The 20,514-nt window shown below is 39.6% G+C and overlaps 1 protein-coding gene across 2 annotated transcripts in view; it reads right to left on the bottom strand.

Annotated features, from left to right (window-relative positions):
* The window catches only part of ANK3 (ankyrin 3), a 750,492-nt gene that overhangs the window by 134,247 nt on the left and 595,731 nt on the right, over nucleotides 1-20,514 (bottom strand). For both annotated transcript variants that reach the window (XM_018042183.1, XM_018042184.1), the window contains 6 exons: nucleotides 20,321-20,419; nucleotides 14,022-14,120; nucleotides 13,828-13,926; nucleotides 13,207-13,302; nucleotides 8,659-8,731; nucleotides 8,433-8,495 (listed from right to left, as the gene is read on the bottom strand). In XM_018042183.1, coding sequence (XP_017897672.1) covers nucleotides 8,433-8,495; nucleotides 8,659-8,731; nucleotides 13,207-13,302; nucleotides 13,828-13,926; nucleotides 14,022-14,120; nucleotides 20,321-20,419 — 529 coding nt within the window. The remainder of the gene's footprint in view (nucleotides 1-8,432; nucleotides 8,496-8,658; nucleotides 8,732-13,206; nucleotides 13,303-13,827; nucleotides 13,927-14,021; nucleotides 14,121-20,320; nucleotides 20,420-20,514) is intronic.

Below are 20,514 nucleotides of genomic sequence, written 5' to 3'. Positions count from 1 at the left end.
TTCTTTGGGACTGGAATAAAAACTCACCTTTTCCCATCCTGTGACCACTCCTGAGTTTTCCAAATTTGCTGGCGTGTTGAGTGCAGCACGTTCACAGCATCATCTTTTAGGATTTGAAATAGCCCAACTGGAATTCCATCACCTCCACTAGCTTTGTTCATAGTGATGCTTCCTAAGGCCCACTTGACTTCTCATTCCTGGATATCTGGCTCTAGATGAGTGATCACACCATCGTGATTATCTGGGTTGTGAAGATCTTTTTTGTATAGTTCTTCTGTGTATTCTTGCTACCTTTTCTTAATATCTTCTGCTTCTGTTAGGTCTGTACCATTTCTGTCCTTTATTGTGTCCATCTTTGAATGAAAACTTCCCTTGGTATCTCAGGTTTTCTTGAAGAAATCTCTAGTCTTTCCCATTCTGTTGTTTTCCTCTATTTCTTTGCACTGATCACTGAGGAAGGCTTTCTTATCTCTTTGTGCTAACCTTTATACATTATCTCATTTACAACTTACAATTATCTGCTTGTTTTAGGACTCTTATCTAAATTACCTGAATGTTAGAGGTTAGAGACTGGGATTCTGCTATAAGCCCCTGCACTGATCTGTGTGACCTTGACCAAGGTCTTTAACCTTGCTGGAACTTATTTTCACATCTATAAAATGGGCATACCAACGGCTCTAAGTTAGAGGGTCACTGTGACGCTTAAACAACATAGTACATGAAATGTATGGTGCTTAATGCCTAGAACATGGAAAGGGCTCAATAAATGGTAAGTACCTTGTGTGTGTCGTTGAGAGTATTCATTTATGTCGACTCCTAGGTGGGGACGGGGTGGGGTGGGGAAGGACAGAGACACAGGTAAACGTGTGGCAGCCCCCCCGCGAGGACCCCTGTGTCTGTGTCCTAAGTGCTCGGACGGCGGTACAGACAGCTCTGCTTCCATGGCGCGGACAGCCTACTTTGGAAGAACATAAAATTCATCCCAAGTTGGCAAATGACAGTCTGGGCAAAATCCAGTCCCCTCCCTGTTTTTGTAAATCAAGTTTTATTGCCCACATCCCTACTCATTTGTTCTGTTAGCTATTGGGGCTACAATGGTAGAGTTGAACAGTTAGGACACAGACCATGTGGCCTGAAAAATTGAAAATATTAATTGTTGGTCCTTGCCAGAAAAAGTTTGCTTTTCTGAAACTGATGACTAATATATTGAGAGGAGTATTAGGAAGAAATCAAAAAGTGTGATTGAGAGAATGCGAAAGAGGAACCACGAGCCATATTTACACAGGATTCACTGACCACAGAAAGGCTGTGAGTTCTACTCTAAGTGCATCGTAAAGCCTTGGGAAGGTTTATTTTACTGTTGTATTTGTACTCGTCTGGGGGTGTATGTGTATTATTTAGAAGAAGTGGCTACTTTTATTTTGAAATACAGCAACCATGCAAATGAGTACATGACATGCAACATACATTTTAACAGACTGCTATAAAATAAATAGCACAGAGGTTAAGAAATAGAACGTCAGCACCCCAGAAGCCACTGCCCGCATTCTTATCCCATCATAGCCTCCTCCTGCCTCCTTCTCGTATTATAATAGCTCTCTTTACATTATATTCCTGGTTTTCTATAGCCTCACTATCTAATTTTATAATCCTAGTTTAGTCCTACCTGGTTGTGAAGAATTCTAGTGTCTTTGCATAAGCTACAACTTAGCAACTAAAATCCTAGGTTTATACCGTACAAAAATGTACTTCTATGTATGTGTACCAGGAAACATATATAAGGTTTATAGCAGCTTTGTTTGCAACAGCCCCACACAGGAAACAACCCATGCTTCCATCCACAGGAGAATGGATAACCGAATTATGATCCAGGCATATAGAATAATATATCGAAATGAAAACAAATGAACTACAATTATATACAACAATATGAATGAATCTTTAAAACCTAGCTATGAGCTTCAGAGATCAAACCAGTCAATCCTAAAGGAAATCAACCCTGAATATTCATGGGAAGGACTGATGTTGAAGCGCCAATCCTCTGGCCACCTGATGCAAAGAGCTGACTCATTGGAAAAGACCCTGATGCTGGGAAAGATTGAGGGCAGGAGGAGAAGGGGGTGACAGAGGATGAGATGGTTGGATGGCATCACCGACTCAATGGACATGAGTGTGAGCAAACTCCAGGAAACAGTGAAGGAAGGGAAGCCATGGGGTCACAAAGAGGTGCACACAACTTAGCAACGGAACAACAAATGAGGTCTGGAGGGTTTGAAGCTGGGGAATGGAGTAACACGATCCAATTTACATTTTAAAAGATTGCTGAGGATGCTGTATAGAAAACTGAGTCTCTGGGGAAAGTGCAGAAGTGACCTGCAAGGAGGCTTCTGCAGTATTCCATGGGCGGCACGTCAGCGGGTGGATTAGAGTCACGGCAGTGGGAAGTGGAGGGATGTGGGATGTATTCTGGAAGCAGAATGGATAGATTCACTGATGGACTGGATATAAGCGTAAGAAAGGGAGGTTACACAGAACCACAGGTTTTAGCTTGGGTGATAGAGCTGTTTACTGACCTGGAGAAGGGTGGGAAGAAACACTGTTTGCAGGGTATGTTTAGGGCAGGCTGAGACATCTGTGAGATTCTGTATAGACACGTCAAGTACGTCGTAGGGTAAGTGGTCAGTGTGGATGAAGATCACTAAACAATTCCAATTCCAAAGACAGGCTACCAAAGACAGGATTGACTCTGTTTGAGAATAAAGACTTCTGTCTCCGCCCATAGGTCTTTTCCTTTAGCTGGAAATTCTTTTAAATTCATGAACTATTCTTTGAGCTATAGGTACCTCTTAGGAGAGTCATTATAAAGATGTTTACTGGTTCACTATGTAGCCTAGGGCTGTCTCAGTGAGACAGGGTATAATGACTGGAACAGGGAGCACAGGAGGCGAATTTTCTTCATCTTGCCTGTTCTCAGAAACCTGTATACAACTATCCTTTCCTTGAGTCTCCTCTGTTAGGTTGCAGCTGTGCAAACACCTACTGAAGAGCTGTTTTGTTCCAGGCCCTGTACTAGGTTCTAGGGAGACAATAGAGACTAAGATTAGGTCTCTGCGTCTGGTATTTCATTTTGACTTTATTGCTGAGCGTGCTTGTTAAGTCACTTTAGGTGTGTCTGACTCTTTACAACTCTATTGACCATAGCCTGCCAGGCTCCTCTGTCCATGGGATTCTCTAGGCAAGAATATTGGAGTGGGTTGCCATGCCAGAGTAGCATGCAATTATGTACCATCTGTCTGAAAGGTGAGCTGTAAGCAGAGAAATATCAGGCAAGAAGTTAGATGTTATGCTTTTACAGGTATTTATAAAATGGTGAGATTTTAAGTAAAGGGCAGTCTCTGCATAGCAACCAGGACTCCCTTGGACCACCTGGAGACAAACTAATCTTCAAGGCTTCTTTCCAGATCTGTAAAGCTAAAAACATGATAGTTTGAAGTATTTATTAGGATGACTAGGAGATCAGGAGAGTCCAAAGCACTTGGTGAGAAGAGAGGCTGTAAGGCATCTCCCCCAATATCTGGCTTTGTGTTTCCCAAAATAATTTCTCCAACTTTTTTGAGTTTCAGATTGTGCCAAATGAAATTCTACTTTTTCTCCCCTGATTAAAAATACTTGGATATGTTTGCTAAAACTACTTGCTTTGAGTTCTTAAAATCCATTCTACGTTATGTTTATAGCTATTTTACGTGAATGTGAATCTTGGTCCTTTGCCAAGATGATCAGAGGACTATCTCTTGTAGTTTCATTGGGTCTTTAAAAAAGAATGATTATTACTTTGTGACAATTTTCAATTTGTTCCTTTTCCTAAGCACACATTTTTTTGAAGCTCAAAAAAAATTCAATTTTGGGTTCTAACGTAAGAACACAGCTCATGTTACTGCAGTTATGAAAGAGATGACCTAATGCCACCTATCAGATGTGTCTTCTTGTCCCACTCTGCCACTAACCTGGTTGGGAAAGTCACACAACATTCATTTGGGCTTTATTTCTCATCAGTATAATGAAGAGCTTGGGCTATAGAATACTGATCTGCTGTTTTAGTTCTTTGGAATTTGTGGTTTGCTTCCATTAGGCACTGATTTTGATACAAAAGTGAGCCAATTATGACTCTCTCATATTATCAGATGAAACATCAGTGCTTTATTATATCTCAAAGCTACACCTATCTGACAATTATTTTTCTTTTTTCAGACTTTTAAAAATGTTTTTATAAATAATGCATCCAAAGATTTTGACCCACCACAAAAAGAAAGAATCTCATTCTTCCAAAAAAAAAAAAATATATATATATATACACACACACAGATTTTTATATGAGTTTACATTCTGAGAGGCTCAAACCTGATATCAAGCCTTTAGATTTCTACTGCTTCAATTCCAAAGGACCAGTCGATAGCAGTTTTAGTACACAAAACTTTTTTCCTGGTTCAGACAGATTTATTCTGCTTAATGAACTCCTTCTTTGCTCTTTGAGGGATCTGGAATCTGGTTTCCAGATTTTTGGATTTCCTTTAATAGGAAACTTCACAAAAACCTGGTAGGCTGTGGTATTCCTATCTGACAATTATTTCTAAGTGTACTTAGACTTTTAGCATTTTCTTTTAATATTTTAGTGTCTACATTTGATCCTGAAAGAGCTTCTGCAGTCTTATCTGAATTGTAACTAACTGGGAATTAAATAATTCTTCCGAGCAAGAGTTGTCTCACCCAGTTGTCTCAGAAACCTGTTCAGTGGAGTCCTGTTTCACAGAGCTGCCTTTTGGGGTTTTACTTTCCATGGCTTCATTCCAGTTCTCATTATGTCCCATCTGCAGTTCTTTAGATTTATTGCTATAACCCAACCCACTAGAATTTTGCAAGCTAAAATAACATGATTATGCATTCTTAAAAATTGACAAAATACATTTTCTAGGAATTTGCAATGTAAAATCACTGCTGAATCAAAGCCCGTGGTGACTCTTGGGAGCAGGACTCAAACTAGAAGACAACTTGAATCTTAATCTCCATTTTCTTCTTTTATTCCTCTCTCTCCTTTCCTTTCCTTCTTTCCCTTCTCTTTCTTCCCTCCCTCTCTCTTCTCTCCCCCAATTTAGTTTTTTCTTTCTTTTTAATGACAACCTGAATTGCAAAACTGAACACTCTAAGTGGTACTAGAATCAACATTAATTTTGCATGTATATTAATTTTATATGCATGTAACATATATTCTGGGAAAGAAAAAAGTAGAGCATTAAGATGTCTGTGAATCAGTCTGGCCCTCCAAGTAGGTCTACCTACCCCTTACCCATGTAACATGTGGACTCATCACCTGCCTTAAACATCTTGCTTTATCTCTGATGTGCTGACATGTCGACCTTTGTTCTTACTCTGTAACTTGGCTCCATTGTTTCCTTAGGCCATTCACTGATAACATTTAGCCTTGTTTTTCTGAGAAATTTTTTTGACAAATTAATCAACATTACTTTTTTTTTTTTTAACTTAGACTAATTTCTCATCATGGACCAAGGAAAGAGGACAAAGAGAAAGCAAAAATTAAAAAGAAAGAGGGAGAAAAAGAGACTACTTTTGGCACTGTTCCCTTAATATTCACTTGATTTTTATAACTTAGATTATAATTATATTTTCCCATGTTACAAACTCATTCTTCTTGAGAAAAACTGACAGCATATTTTGCTTATTATTTTTATTTGCTTTTAAAAGCTGTTGATATTCTTAGCACCTGGGATACCTGAAGATCTTACTAATTCTCACATAGAGAGATTCACAATATGCTGTGGTTTCATGGAAATAAACAGTTGTTTCCATTCAAAAGGGCTTAATGAAACCAGCAGCGCCAAGTGGCAAAGCCCTGGCAAATCTACCCGACAAGTGAGTCAGATGTAAATACCGTCATTGCAGTTGTAGGGTTCCTTTTCGAACTAAACTTTCAAAATGATTTGCTGTAGGATTTGGAGTAAAATAGAAATGCTAGCGCATGCAGCAGAGAATGATCCAGGTATGTGACCAACGGCTAATGTGGTTCACTGGACCTCATGGAGGCAAAATTTAGGGACATTAGCTGACGGCAATATTAATAGGACTCAATTAAGTATATATTATAACCTCAACAGTATTTTTATCTTCAATTGTAGATTTTTAGTATCTTCTATGGACAACACAAGAGCCTTGATAGACTCTGCTTTGATCAGACTGTACCTCGAATATGGTGTCCAGCTCTGGCCACCTCCACTGGAGGTGGATACAGACACACTGAAATGTGCACAGGAGACTGACTGTGATGGTAAGGGAACGGGGGGTGGACGGGTGGGTGGGCGGGAAGTGCCAGTAATATGACTGAAGGAAACAACATTGACAAGAAACATGAAAAGTGCTTCTAAATATCAGAAGGATTTTACATGAATTGAGGCAGCTTTTGTTCTAAATAGTGCCAAACTGATCAGAGCCTGAGTTACTGAGTTAAAGCCTGAATCAGTGACAGAGTGCTCCAGAAAATGAAGAATGTTTAAAGCCAGAGTTGTTCACAGGAATAGGCAGACTGAGAATTGGGAAACTCACATGGAGGCATCTGGGAAAAGGATCTCCTAACAGAGGTAATTCTAGCACTAGGTGATGGTTGTTCAGACTGAATGACCTTTAACCAACCCCCTTTCAACATTAAATTCTACACATTTTGAAGTCAAGAGCCATTTGCTTCCAGCAGCCCCTGGACACATGCAAGGGCTGAAAGATGGACAAAATGAGAATGAAAATTTGCTTGTTCATTTCAAGTTCCCAAGCTGATATAAATCTAAAAGAAATAATTCTCATTTCTAGTTAAACAGCTAAGTGAATTATCTTTAAGAGATGCAAAATTTCTTCTTTTTGGAAATTAGGGTTTTCCACACGTATAAGGTTGTTATATAGTCCATTCAAACTTGGCCTCTCATCAGTGCAGCTCTTTGGGGATATTCTATTGGAAATTAGCACATTTTTAGGTCTTTGATTGTCATATTATATTTCATAACAATTTTGTTTCCAAATGTACTTTTTACGTCACATTTTGTGTGTGTATGCATTTCTGTGAGACCATCATTTTTCTTTCTGCTTCTGCACATGAGAAATTACTCTGACAATGCTGCAAAAGCAAGCATTGAAATATAATATGACAGTAAGGCATATTACTCATAGAGTCCTAAAGATGATACAAATATTATCCATTGAGGGATTAACAGAAGTAAATATATAGTTGATGGTTTACAGAAAAAGAAAAATGATGAGTAGATGCCTTTAACATTTATTAAAACAACATTTACAAACAATTAGACAGGTACTTGCAAGTCCCTAAATTACCAAGTCCCTAAACTCTCAAGACATTAGCATTCCTAGGAGGGCAGGCATGATCACTAGGAAGCCCCTGGTCACCAAAAGAGCTAACGTGACTTTGGATCAGGTAGGCTTTCCCACTACTTAGGTTTCCAATGAAAACTGGACAAACCAAAGAAGGAGCCAATAATTCCAATAAAGGTAACCTAGAGGCAAACAAAGAGCAGCTGCGCTAAGACGGATCCAAAAGGAAAAAACAACATGAGAGCTGACAAATGGAGAAGCAGAAAGACAGGACGTTGTTTGGGAGAGTCAAATGATGCAGGAGAGAAACATCAGTATATATTCTATTCTAAGTAAACATTTCAGTAAAATGCCAGCATCTGCCATCTTTATATTTATTCACTGTAAACATGTCAGTTTTCAATGAACAATAAAGACATAATCTCATTAATGTATCTACATACCATGACCTGCTTAAATGCACTAATTTTTAAGTGAGGCAGGAAAACGAAAAGGTTCTTTTAAGCACATGAAGAATAGGTATAATCATCTATATTTTGTCTCTTTCACGAAATCAAGATTAAAAATTTGTATTTTGAAAGCAAGTTTTTTCAGGTTGGCTTTTCATTATGAGTTCAAGATCAAAAGTAGCTTTCACTGCAAAGCTTAGAGTACATCCTAGAATGGGCTCATAAGCCTGTCCTCATAAACCTTCACTTACTTATGAAAAAAAAATTTTAGATATAAACAGATTTTTCTTTTCTAGATTTTCAAATGTAAGCAATCAAAAGATCACTTTTCTACTTAATAGCAACAAATAGAAAGAAAGTAATCCTGATAAGTAGTGACAGTTGTATTTCCAAGCTGGAAAATGGGTTCAAGGGGAGGGCACTCAAAGAGACCAAAAGAAGACAGTGATATCAAATACATGTTGTTTAAATGATATATTAATTGATAATCACAAGATAAAATGAAAAGTTAGTAACTCAGGGAAGGGTTATAGTTCAAAGATAAGAAGTGGAAGATAAAGCTGGTAGTTAAATTTTATCACAATAAAAATTCACAAATACCTTCTTCAACATCTGAGATATACTCGCCATCACTGAGCATTTCAGGGGCGTTGGCTTTACGAACTGCATGATTTAAGTGAACAATGTAAGTGTGAAAAAATGCATACTGTTGACACTACAACAAAACATATTCATGCTTCTAAAAACATTTTTGCAATGAATTTCCTTCAGGAAACAAATACACAGTCACTCTTTGTTACTACAGACTCAAAGGAGGTTTTCATACCTTCATCATCAGACATATCAAGAACTTCGTTCATAGTCTCTGGAACATTCATCTTGTGCTTCTCTATGACAGTCTAGTAACAAAAAAAAGGCAGTCACTTTAATATGAGGAAACAGCACGTTCTACTGAGACTATTCATTTCTCCCTAAATTAATCTATAGATTTACTGTGGGATTTATGTGTGGGATTGATGAATGCCCCAAAGCTCCTGCATACAAAATAACACCATAAATATCCCTTAGTAGCACTGAAGTCCTCATCATACACATGGCAGGGAATGAATACAAGGTGAAAGAATCCTAGCGGCAAAGCACATCAGCTTAAAAGATTTAGGTCCTGAAAAAAGTTTTCTCAAAGGACACGAGAGAGACACTGCCTCTCTTGGTCTATTGCTACACTTTTTTCATGGTCTGATGAAGCTGCCACCCCACCCCACTAAAAGTCCTAGCTGAAGATAAACCAGATGAAAGGCAAGAAATACGTCTTTGTCGCTTGTGCCAAGCCAGCCACTTCTTTTGTTTCTCCTCCTATGTCTATGTTTTAATTTCTAAAACAAAATATTAAGATTTTAATACATAACTTTTACAACTATGTGTCTGCAGAAAATATTTTAGAGACAATGCATTTGCGGAATAATTTGAACATCTACAAAATCTTAAAAATTGTATATTACCGAGCAAAGGCTTTGCTGAATTTTTACTTGCTCTTTGATAACTTTTACCTAGATTGTTTCTATCCAAAGGACACTGACAGTATTACTTGTTTGAAAATGTGAATGACTTAATATGTTTTAGTTTTAGAAGGAGTCCTCTTTTAATCTGAGCAAATGAAAGACCGGTAGTGCAAGTCACGTTGAAATAAAGCATTACTTGGTATTTTTTCCAGCATGTAATACTGTAATTGAACATTTAAAAAAATGAGTATTTTGTATTAGAACGGTCTTAGATTTACACAAAAATTGTAAGGATAGTAGAGTTTTCACCCCATTTCCCTTATTATTAGCATATATTAGCATGGTATGTTTGTTGCAATTAATGAGTCAATATTGATTTATTATTAAAGTCTATATTTTATTCAGATTTCCTTAGTTTTTGCCAAATATCCTTTCTGATCTAGCATCTCATCCAGGATACCATGTTCCCTTTAATTGTCAATCTCCTTAGGCTCCTATAGCTGTGACAGTTTCTCAGACTTTCCATATTTTTAATGACCTTGACAGTTTCAGGGTGAAGTGCTCAGGTTTTCTGTAGAATGTCCCTAAACTGAGATTTTCTCATGTTCCTCTCATTGATTAGACTGGGGTTGCATGTTTTTGGGGAGGAACATCACCATGGTAAAATGCCATTTTCATCCTATTACCTGAAGGATATATACCGTCAGCGTAATTTACCAGTGGTGGGTGATGCACTTGGTCACCAGGCTGCTGATCAGTTTTCTCCATCATAGAGTCACTCTACTCCCCTCACTCTGTACTGTTTTCTCTGGAAGAAAGTTACTGTCCTCAGATATACTTCAGCACTGGGGAATCAAGTTCTACCTCCTTGACGGTGAAGCATTTTCATCAATTATTTGGAATTCTTTTGACTGAGACATTTGTCTTTTCTTCTCTAGGTATTCATTTATCTGTATCAGTAAGAATGCATAGATATATGTTTTATACTTTGCATCTTACCTCAATTCTATTATATTTCTTTTCCTCAAATTGTTCCAGCTTTGGCCACTGGGAACTCTTTCAATGGATTCCTGTGTCCCTTTAATATTAATAGATCTCATCATTTTATACATGTGTATTTATTTATTTACTTATTTACATGGCAGTTTTTTGGGAGGAATCCTTATGGCACTACAAGAGGTTCCAGGCTCATCTTGCATATTTCCTGCCCCAGCTCTAGATTTTTTGTCACTTCTCCAAGGAGGCCTGGTTTCCTTTATCAGAGAGTGGTATTAGAAACCAACATCTGAGTGACTGACGTGCTCTGATGGGAAATTTTAAACAATGCAATTTAAATAGCTTAATTCATATGTTTTGTATATCCAGTTCTAGTTACTCAGTTTCCTATTCAGCCATGACTTTAAACTCATTAACTAAAGTACCTGTCTCAGAATTTCCATATTAAACATGGCACTCCTATCAAAGATGTAGTCTTTTTTTTTTCTTTTTTGGCCAAGCTGCACCATATATGAGGTCCTAGTTCTGTACCAGGGATAGAACCCGTGCCCCCTGGCAGTGGAAGAGCAGAGTCTTGACCACTGGACCATCAGGGAAGTCCTGATGCAGTCTGATTTTTAAGGTTGCTGAAAAATTGATGTCTGCTTATGGGGACAGTGGCTGCTGGGGCTTCCACAGCTGACTGAACAAAGACCCGCCTGTGGTGGAGGCTGCTCTGTGTTTGCTTAGTTTAGGATCATAGACCCCCACCCTGAATTGCTACAGTCCTGTCTGAGCTGGATGTAACTGCAAAGGGAAGGCTGAGAAGGCGGTATCTCGGCTTGAAATAAAGCCTTGATACTGCAACTCTGGACTCAGTCTCAGGGACTTGCGTGAAAGCTTCATTTGGTGGAGGCTCATTCACTTCACCAGGCAAACTGTACCTCCTGTTAGCATGAGTCCTTTCTTTTCTCTCTGGCAGAAAATCACCTACCAAGTCAGCTAATGATGCTGTGTGAGCAATGGTGTGACTACCGTGCACATCCTTTCACTAGGAACTGGAGCCCTAAAACACTTTTCTCTCAGTACGTTTCCTGAGGCCGTAACGTTAACTGTCTTGGTCTGTAACTTTATCTTCTCCTAAAGCTCTTTGGACATCAAAGAAACATTTTGAACTTTCCTAATGGGTTTTCCAGGTGGTGCTAGTGGTAAAGAACCTGCCTGTAACGCAAGAGACATAAAAAAAGATGCGGGTTCGATCCCTGGATTGGGAAGATGTCCTGGAGGAGGAAACGGCAACCCACTCCAGTGTTCTTGCCTGGAGAATCCCATGGACAGAGGAGCCTGGTGGGCTACAGTCCGTGGGGTCACAAGAGTCAGACACGATTGACGTGACTTAGCACGGCACAGCAGTGGATGAGAAAGTCACTGGCATTTAATCAAGTACGATTTCTATTTTGAACCATTATACCATTTTCAGTCCTTTCACACTGAAATAGAAGTTTCACGTATGTATTGCAGTGGCTTCAAATCTTTTAAGCATGGTGACATCTGGCCATTGTTTAATACCTGTGCTTCTCTCCTTCCCCACTCTAGAGAGAGTTACATGGCATATCTATAAAATCAAGGTTAATAAACATTATTATTTAAACTCTTTTCTTGAGAATTTAATAATAGATTTTAAGATAATGAAATATCAAGAGTTCTATGAAAGAACAGGTGGGAATTTATTCAAACTGTCTTGAAGTTAGAAACGTGCCCTGGTTGCCAACCATTGCTCTAGTTGACCAAAGCGGCTGTTTTCTCTTTAGAAAATTATAGAATTTCTCTCTTGTGATCATCAGGCTGAACTTTTAGTTTTTAAAACCTGTATACAGCCAAATAACTCAATAGGCAGGAAGCTACAGAGTCCCTCGAGCGATGTTTTGTATGCAGCCCTGTGTATCCAGACTGAAGATGTGAACTATGCCTTCATGTGGAAGGTGGTCTTTGAGAAAAAGAAGCAGAGCTGATAATTCCAAGTGTTGCAGAGTCCTACACTGACATTTTATGGACTCAGACTGGGGCCTGTGTGTTGAGTCATGGAGTCAAGAATAACTCAAATAAGCCTCTGATATGGTGCAACACCTGGTCTTGATCCCAAAGTTACCAAATCCTGAAAGGGTTCAAAGACATCAGGTGAGGTTCAAAAGAGATGACCTGTCCTAGAGGCTGGCAGCTTGTAAAAATATATTTGATGCAATAAGGCCTCCCGGTGAAGATTTTAGTTTTAATGCAACACCTTATTGTTCTTCCTATTTAAACTCCAACAGGTGAATGGAAGAGGACCCAGCCTGGTGGGAAAAATAAATTTGGATCCTATGGCTAATGTGTCTATAACAAAAATATTTTCACCATAATGATGACAATGGATACATTATCATTTGTGAGTTAAAAATATTTAAAGAATCAACTTAGAGTTTTCATAGTTCTTATACTGCCAAAGAAAGGCTGTTAGAAAACATTTCTAACAAGAAAAACATTTCTGCCTTCATCTCATTAAATATTTTTATGTCAAATTTAACAAAGAAACACAGTGAGCTTTCTATGGAACTAAAAACTCGATAGCTTTCGGAAAGCTATAACTTTTTTAAAAGGTATTTTTAGTGTTTTTAATGAAACATCATTTAATTAAATGATTGATTTATGATGACTGATATTTATTTAAATATCATTTCTAAATATCAGAAATGAGAGTTGTGCTTTGCTGACTGCCATCACTGAGGTAACAGCATCTGAAAACATGACTGGGTCTCTGAGTGGAGGGACAAGCTTCTTCTACCCACAACCTGGGAAAACCTACAGTCCAAGAACTGGCTTGTAGGGCAAGGGGGTGGCAGGGGCCGGCATCCACTACTCACAGTTGTGGTCACGGTTTCCTCGGTTACCACCTTCAGGGTGTCCACCACTGAGATGTAGCCAAGCCTCCGGGCAATGGCCAGGGCAGTGTTCCCGTTCTGGCAAGAGGGAAACGTGGGCTAGAAATTACAAGTCATTCCACGGCTATCAGCGCCTGTGAGTTTGCACGTTTCCTCTGTACAAACACAGGGCGAGTGTCTCACTGGTCCTCTCCCACTGACACACAAAATGCTGCTTCATTAAAGATATACCTTGCACAGGAGCCGCCTAACCTGTTTCTACTTGTGCAGTAGAGGCTGGGTTGCTGTACATGGAATCTGAGAGGCTCTGTAATGTTCTCAGTAATCAAGGAAACAAACATGCGCTTCTTCTCACATATGTACTTCCTACTAGGCAGCAATGGGTTTGTAGTTTTTTAAGTGGGAAACACTGATCATGTCTCTCTCTATGGACAGCTCACCACAACACAGTTATTGTTCTTTTCCCTTCATTCTACTGAATGCTCTGCTTATGCCTACTAACGAAAGTTAAAAAGCAACCCTGATGCACAGTGAAACATGTTAAGAAGACAGGACAGCCCAGCCCGGCTCACCCCCTTTCCCCAGCTGACCCTCCGCTCTTACCACAGTGAGTTCATTGGGGGAGGCATTGTTTTGAAGCAACACATTGATTATATGGGTGTGTCCCTGTTGAGCTGCTTGGTGTAATGGTGTATACCCATTCTGTAAAAGGAAGACGGAAGAAAAGACTCTTAACTCCCTTCCATACAAGATTCAAGATCGATAACTTGGTAGACACAAAGGAGAAAGGAGTTTACCTTGGTTTTGGCGTTTACTTTTGCAGAATGCTGGAGCAGGAAGTTAACAATCTTGATGTTTCCATAGTGGCAGCCTACATGTAGCGGTGTATATCCCATCTGTAATTATATATATATATATATATATATATATATATATATATATATATTTTTTTTTTTTTTTTTAAAGAAACATCTTTAGGATACTTTCAGTAACGGATATCCTAAATAGAAGCAAAAATGTTATTCAACCTTTCTTAAGGAGGCAGAGTTTTTTTCCCCCTGTATAAAAACAAGTGTCCTTGACAATTCTCAGAGCTAGTCTAAGGTATAAATAACAATACCACCTCACATGTAAATAGTTATTAAATGTCCCCAAGTGCTCTCTCTAACATTAGTTCACTTTATTCTCATAACAACTTTTCAAGATAGGACAAAAAGATGGAGCAACAGACAGCTTAGACAGATGTATCCAGTGGCTTCTTGTAAAGGGTCAGAAGAGTGCTCAATGGATAGACTTGGACTAGCATTTATTCAATACTCTACTCTCTAGAAGCATAAAAAGAAGGCAGAAAAATAATGAACTGGCTAAATGATCATGAAGGCAGTAATGATGATCAGAATGCATGAAAGAGCTAGGAAGGACAGAAACACAGAAGCAGGAGAGGCTGGTGTGAGTGAGTTCAGGAGATCTGAGATGTATGACTTTGATCTAGGAATAGATGCTCTAGTTAAGACTCCTGTCCACATAGCTAGAGTCCCACAGCTTGAAAACCACTCATTAGACAAAGCAATGGATTGTTTCCATTGCTCCAAATTAATATCCACTGACCCCTGAGGGGCTATAAGTTCTATCTATTAAAAAAACATGGGTCTCCCTGGTGGCTCAGTGGTAAAGAATCCACCTGCCAATGCAGGAGACATGGGTTCGATACCTGAGCCAGGAAGATCCCACCTGACACAGAGCAACTAAGCCCGAGTGTCACAGCTACTGAGCTTGTGCTCTAGAGCCAGTGAGCTAGAGCTCCTGAGCCCACGCACCACAACTACTGAAGCCCGTGTGCCCCAGCGCACGCGCTCTGCAGTAAGAGAAGCCACTGCAATGAGAAGCCCATGCACCACCACCAGAGAGGGGCCCCCGCTTGTCACAGCTAGAGAAACGCCCATGCAACAACAAAGGGTCAGTACAGCCTAAAATAAGTAAATAAACGATTGTTTTTAAAATGTGTCAGGTGTGCATACATGCGTATGTATCCACACACACACACACACACACACACACACACACACACACACACACACACACATTCTAGATATTTTTAAATAAGGATATTCCAGGTATTTTTTTCTTGGTGATCATATTGTAACAGACTCCACCACACAATTCCAGTGTCTTTAACCAATCCCTGTTTACAATGAAACTGGCAGCACCAGATCACTGAAAGGGAGAGCATGGACCTTTTATAACATTTCTAAATAGGCAAGGGTCAGGGGTCCATATTTTTAAGGGTCTGCATCTCATACGTGATAGCATTAATACATCTTTATGGTGACTCTGTGCTACAGACTGAATGTCTGTATCCCCCAAAACTTGTATGCTGAAATCCGAATCCCAGAGTAATGGTATTTAGAAATGGGGCCTTTGAGAGGTAATTAGGTCATGAGGGTGCAGCCTTCATGAATGGGATTAGCGCCCTTATAAGAAGAGACAGGAGAGATTTTGTCTCTTCTCTTTGCTCTCTGCCATCTAAGGATACAATAAGAAGATGGCTACCTGCTACCAGCATCTTGATCTTGTACTTCTCAACCTCCAGAACCCTGAGAAATCAAAGTCTGTCCAAGCTATCGTACTCTTGTTATAGCAGCTCAAATTGACTAAGACACTCCAGCAAATGGGTTAAATTTGAATTGAAAAAGGGGTGCCCAGAACATAGCTGACTGTGGAAGGTAAAGAAACCTCTCAAAGTAGGTGTTGCCCTGAAGAGCTGACTCTGGTTAGATTCTGTTCCATGAACTGAACTGTGAGGGCAGCCACACTAATCAGACCATGATGATAAGCTCACCATAACTACATATAGATGAGTCTGACTTAAACCCCTAAAGCCGCTTCATGTGTGATGCTCCCACTTTGAAGACGAGAATCTACCTGCCTGCTCTGCAGGGTTCTTTCCAGGTACTGAGGAACTCAGGATGCTGCATTCAGAGTCAGAATGCCGCTCAGGGAGTGAGGTCTTCTCCTACCAGTTCTCGGTACAATTAGCTTGAGTGATTGAAGAAACATTCCCAGTGTTAGGGACAGATGACTGTTTCCAAGCCAAAAATTACAGAAAATATTTCAAACTTTTAAGTGCTTAAAGGAATGCTTCAAGTTTTCAGTCAACATGCCTAAGCTATGATGCAACAATTTCCAATGGCTATTTTGCTATTGTATTGATCACATTTTTTAAAGATATTGGATCATTCTAAGTATCTTAATGGACAGTTTCTCTCCTGTGTTCACTCTGCTATAAGATACTGATCTGCTTCTGTTCCACAAACACTATTTTTAAAAAATATGAGTGCATGGCCAGGAAGATTCAGTTTGCATCCAGAGAAACCAAACTGAGGCTGCTCCATTCACTGAGGGTCACAAAATTCCCACGTTAAGTAGCACCTTGCACAAATATGCCCAGGAAAATGAGATTTGGGCAATTCCTTTCAACTAGTGGCAATATGTTTTGGAAAGGGCAACTCTTCCTTTTTTTGAATAACTAAGGAACAGTCTCAGTTCAGATAACCGAGCAGTCTTTGCTTCCTTTTTTCACTGTTGCCTATATATCCCATCATTACAAGCTGAAGGGAGTCATCTCCTTGAGGCAATATTGAAAGGTTGTGTTTGTGTAGGAAGGGCAAACAGGCGCAGATGGAATATTCAGGCTGGTGTTTCTCATCTGTGGTGCCTGAGCATGAGATGTTACTAAGCAGTGGTTAGGGGCCTTCCTGTGCAACACAGTTTGAGAAAGAGGGGGCAGGAAATCCACAGTATTTTCTCACCCCCTAAACACTGTTCTCTTGGAGTTCATCTTTGGCCTTCCTTGCACTTCCTCAGTGAACACACCCACTTACAACTACAATTGCTTCAGTATGTTTTGGGGTGGTCTAAATAAAATGCTTCCAGAGATTATCCTTTTAAAAAGCAAAAGAAGTGGCTTCACTTTAGTTCAGCAACACTGAACATTAAACCCTGTGGCCAGCAGCACAATTTCATCTGAAATGATCTGATGAACTTCAAATACAAAGTGAAGGGGAGGCTTGGTGGGTCAGAGGGCCAGCGGGAAGGTTGTCTGGGTGGTTACCAGGATGTTCCGGTCTTTCCCCCACAACAGAGAAAAGCTCTTGATAATTTAATTATTATTATTTTAAAACCGAAGCCAGTGAATCAATCAGTACTACACATTTTAACTAACTATATGCTGGCTGGGGGCGTCATCTGTACCAGGAAGAGTTTGGAAGTTCATGGGATGTAACCAGCTCCTTATTTACAAGGTTAAGAAACGAGTCCACACAACCCATCTCTCTGCACTCCTGCCCTGCTCAACTATGGGACAATCACAGCTTCCCTTCTTTTTGGTGCTGTGATCTTTGCTGAGAAGAAAAAAAAACAAGGCATTTTTTTCAAGAGGCTGAGAGATGCTTTCTGGGTTTTTGTTTGTTTGTTTTTGCTGTACTCTGAGGCATGCAGGATCTTAGTTCCCTGAGCAGGGATTGAACCTGTGCCTCCTGCATCAGAAGTCCGGGGTCTTCACCAGACCACCAGGGAATTCCCAAGAGATGCGTTCTGAAGTGCACCACTTGTAAAGGGCAGGAAAAGGTACATGCTTCAGAAATATTATACTGAGTACAAAAATGATTACTGGCTGACCTGAGTGGGCTGGGTTAGAGGGAAACCCTGGTAGAGACCTGAGACTCTTAAACCGTGGGATCACTTGTGCAAATCAGAAGCAGAAGGTTCACGGCACCATCTCTCCTCCTGCCAATATGCCCTGGAGAATCACTGCTTTAACCCCTGACTGAGTGTTGGTGTCTACGCTGGATGTGCTGGGACAAAAAAGTATTGAGAAAGAGAACTCTGTTACTGCCTTCTAGAAGTTTTAACTTATAAAGGGATAGGGAATCAAATGAAATGGCTTAAGTCTGTGTGTATATGTGCACACTCAGTAGCTTAGTGGTGTCCAATTCTGTGACCCCATGGACTGTAGCCCGGCAGACTCCTCTGTCCATGGGATTATCCGTGGACTGGGCTGCCCTTTCCTCCTCCAGGGGATCTTCACAACACTTCTCTCCTGAGTCTCCTGCACCAGCAGGAGGATATTTTATCACTGAGCCACCTGGGAAGCCATGTGTATATGTGTATGTAAATAAAGCAACAGGGTGAATCTATTTACTGTGAAGTTGTAAATTTTTAAAGTAAAGATATCTTTTCTGATGAAAGTATACAAGAAAAATGAAGAATACAAGCTAAATTCAGTCTGACTTTTTCAGATTTAAATGCTTATATTTTCATGAAAAGTAACAAGAAACCATCCAGTCACTGCTGTCGCCTTCATTGGTTGCTTTGTTAAATAATCAGTTATCTAGGAAGGCATTCAGGGCTAAAGATAAGGGGGGGTTTTAGAATGACAAGTTTGGAAGGCAAACAGAGTGGAGAGAGAGATGGGCAGATAGGTTACCAAAGAGGCCAAGGAGCCATCAAGGGCACGAGGCATTCAGAAATTGGAGTGTGGGGTGCTGCTTAGGTCACATCTAGGACTGCCTTGAGAAGAGATCAATATATTTGCTTTACTATTTTAACACAGAATTTTAAAAGCATAAAGGACCTTGCCTGGTCATATCTCTTTTGGGCAGCTTCTTTCTAATAGAACTAAATATAACTTGCAAAGATGTTCTAAACACACATGCTCTGTGTTTGCCTTAAGATTTCAATTCTTGGATAATCAGGTTCCATTTGCACTTTATATTTTAGTACATACAGTCTCTTAGTCTCTAGGCTTTGCGTTTGTATGTAGCCATGTTTCTGTCCATTTTCTTAATCTTAAATATATATGTTAAGTGAAGATGGCAATTTTTTCTTGTATAGTTCCTATATTTTCTTGTGCTGATGCAGCTGTCGATTTTTCAACTTTGCTGTTAAACGCAATACTTTGTAAGTATGAACAAAATTACTGGAAGCAGTATTGTAATAATGGTTTATCTTTTAGAAGGCACAGTCTAAATCAAAACCCTAAACTCAAGGCTGTAAGTGTGAATTGAATTCATACATGAGATTTATTTAAATATAAGAGTAGGAAAACTGCACCTGTTGATCCTGAAGATAATGTTCTACTTCTGATAGAAATAATATCTCAGCAAAAGTTTCATGTATATGAATGGGATAAAATTCCATTGTTGGAGAAAGAAAAGGTGTGGGTGGAGAAGTCACAGCCGTAGCGAGAACACAGCGTCAAGGGCGTAGGCTACTCAGGGCTGCGCCCTGTGCTTGTCCCATAAATCCAGACTGATCCTGACATCTGCAATACTTTTTTACCTGGTTAATTCCCAGTGATCCTTCTATATTATCAATATCTTCAATAGCTGTTCACACACCTCAGAATCAATCTATATTTTACCCCAAAATATTCATATTCACAATACAATACTTAACAAATATTCATGTTTGTGTCAAATATGTGACACTCAGAAAGAAAAAAAGAAGAGTTACATTTTGAAATAGGTAAAACAGGTTTGATATGAAGAGTAACAAACTTAAGCACTGAAAAAAAAATGATGAGAGAAGGATTAATATCAAGTTCTATCTTTGATGATGACACGAAATATCCACTCATCTTCTCTGAGTCTGAAATTGTGGCGTTTTCTGAGATGAATGAGAAATTTGTTTTTGAAAAGATAACTATTTTGGCTGAGAGAGATGGGGTTTGCTGGCAATCAGACACACCATAAAGAATTTAGCAAGTGAGTAGTAATTGAGTAAAACTTAATGTAACCTCATCCATAGACTATGCCTGAACAAAGGAAGAGGTCATCAATTACTTACTGACAAATTTTTCTAAATGTATTTTTAAATTCAGTCATAAAAACTACGAAAGGTATAAGCTTTCACACTCTGACCTGGAAGGGCTGATACGCTGTAACAAAGGTCAATAAACTGTGTTAACACAGGAGGCATCAACAAATAGCTACAGATTCAGGCCATGAATGGTGAAAGTGCACGGGATGCCACAAGCAGTGCCTTGGGTTGCCCCTTGTGCAGACATGCTCTGGATGGGCACGATCTTTTTGCGTACCTTTGTCTGGGCATCCACATGTGCCCCCTGGTTTACAAGGACTTCGGCCACATTCACTCTGTCTTCTTGAGCAGCCAAATGGAGTGGGGCCAGGCCACTCTGCAAAATATCAAAGTGGTCATCTTACATGAGGGATGGATGACGTACAAGCATATCAGAGAAACAATTTATGACTTCAAGAAGACTGAACCTAG

Source organism: Capra hircus, chromosome 28 (assembly GCF_001704415.2).
Source record: "Capra hircus breed San Clemente chromosome 28, ASM170441v1, whole genome shotgun sequence".
Classification (NCBI taxonomy): Eukaryota; Metazoa; Chordata; class Mammalia; order Artiodactyla; family Bovidae; genus Capra; species Capra hircus.
Note: the sequence above shows the minus strand (reverse complement) of the source record. Positions and strands in the feature narration are given on the sequence as shown.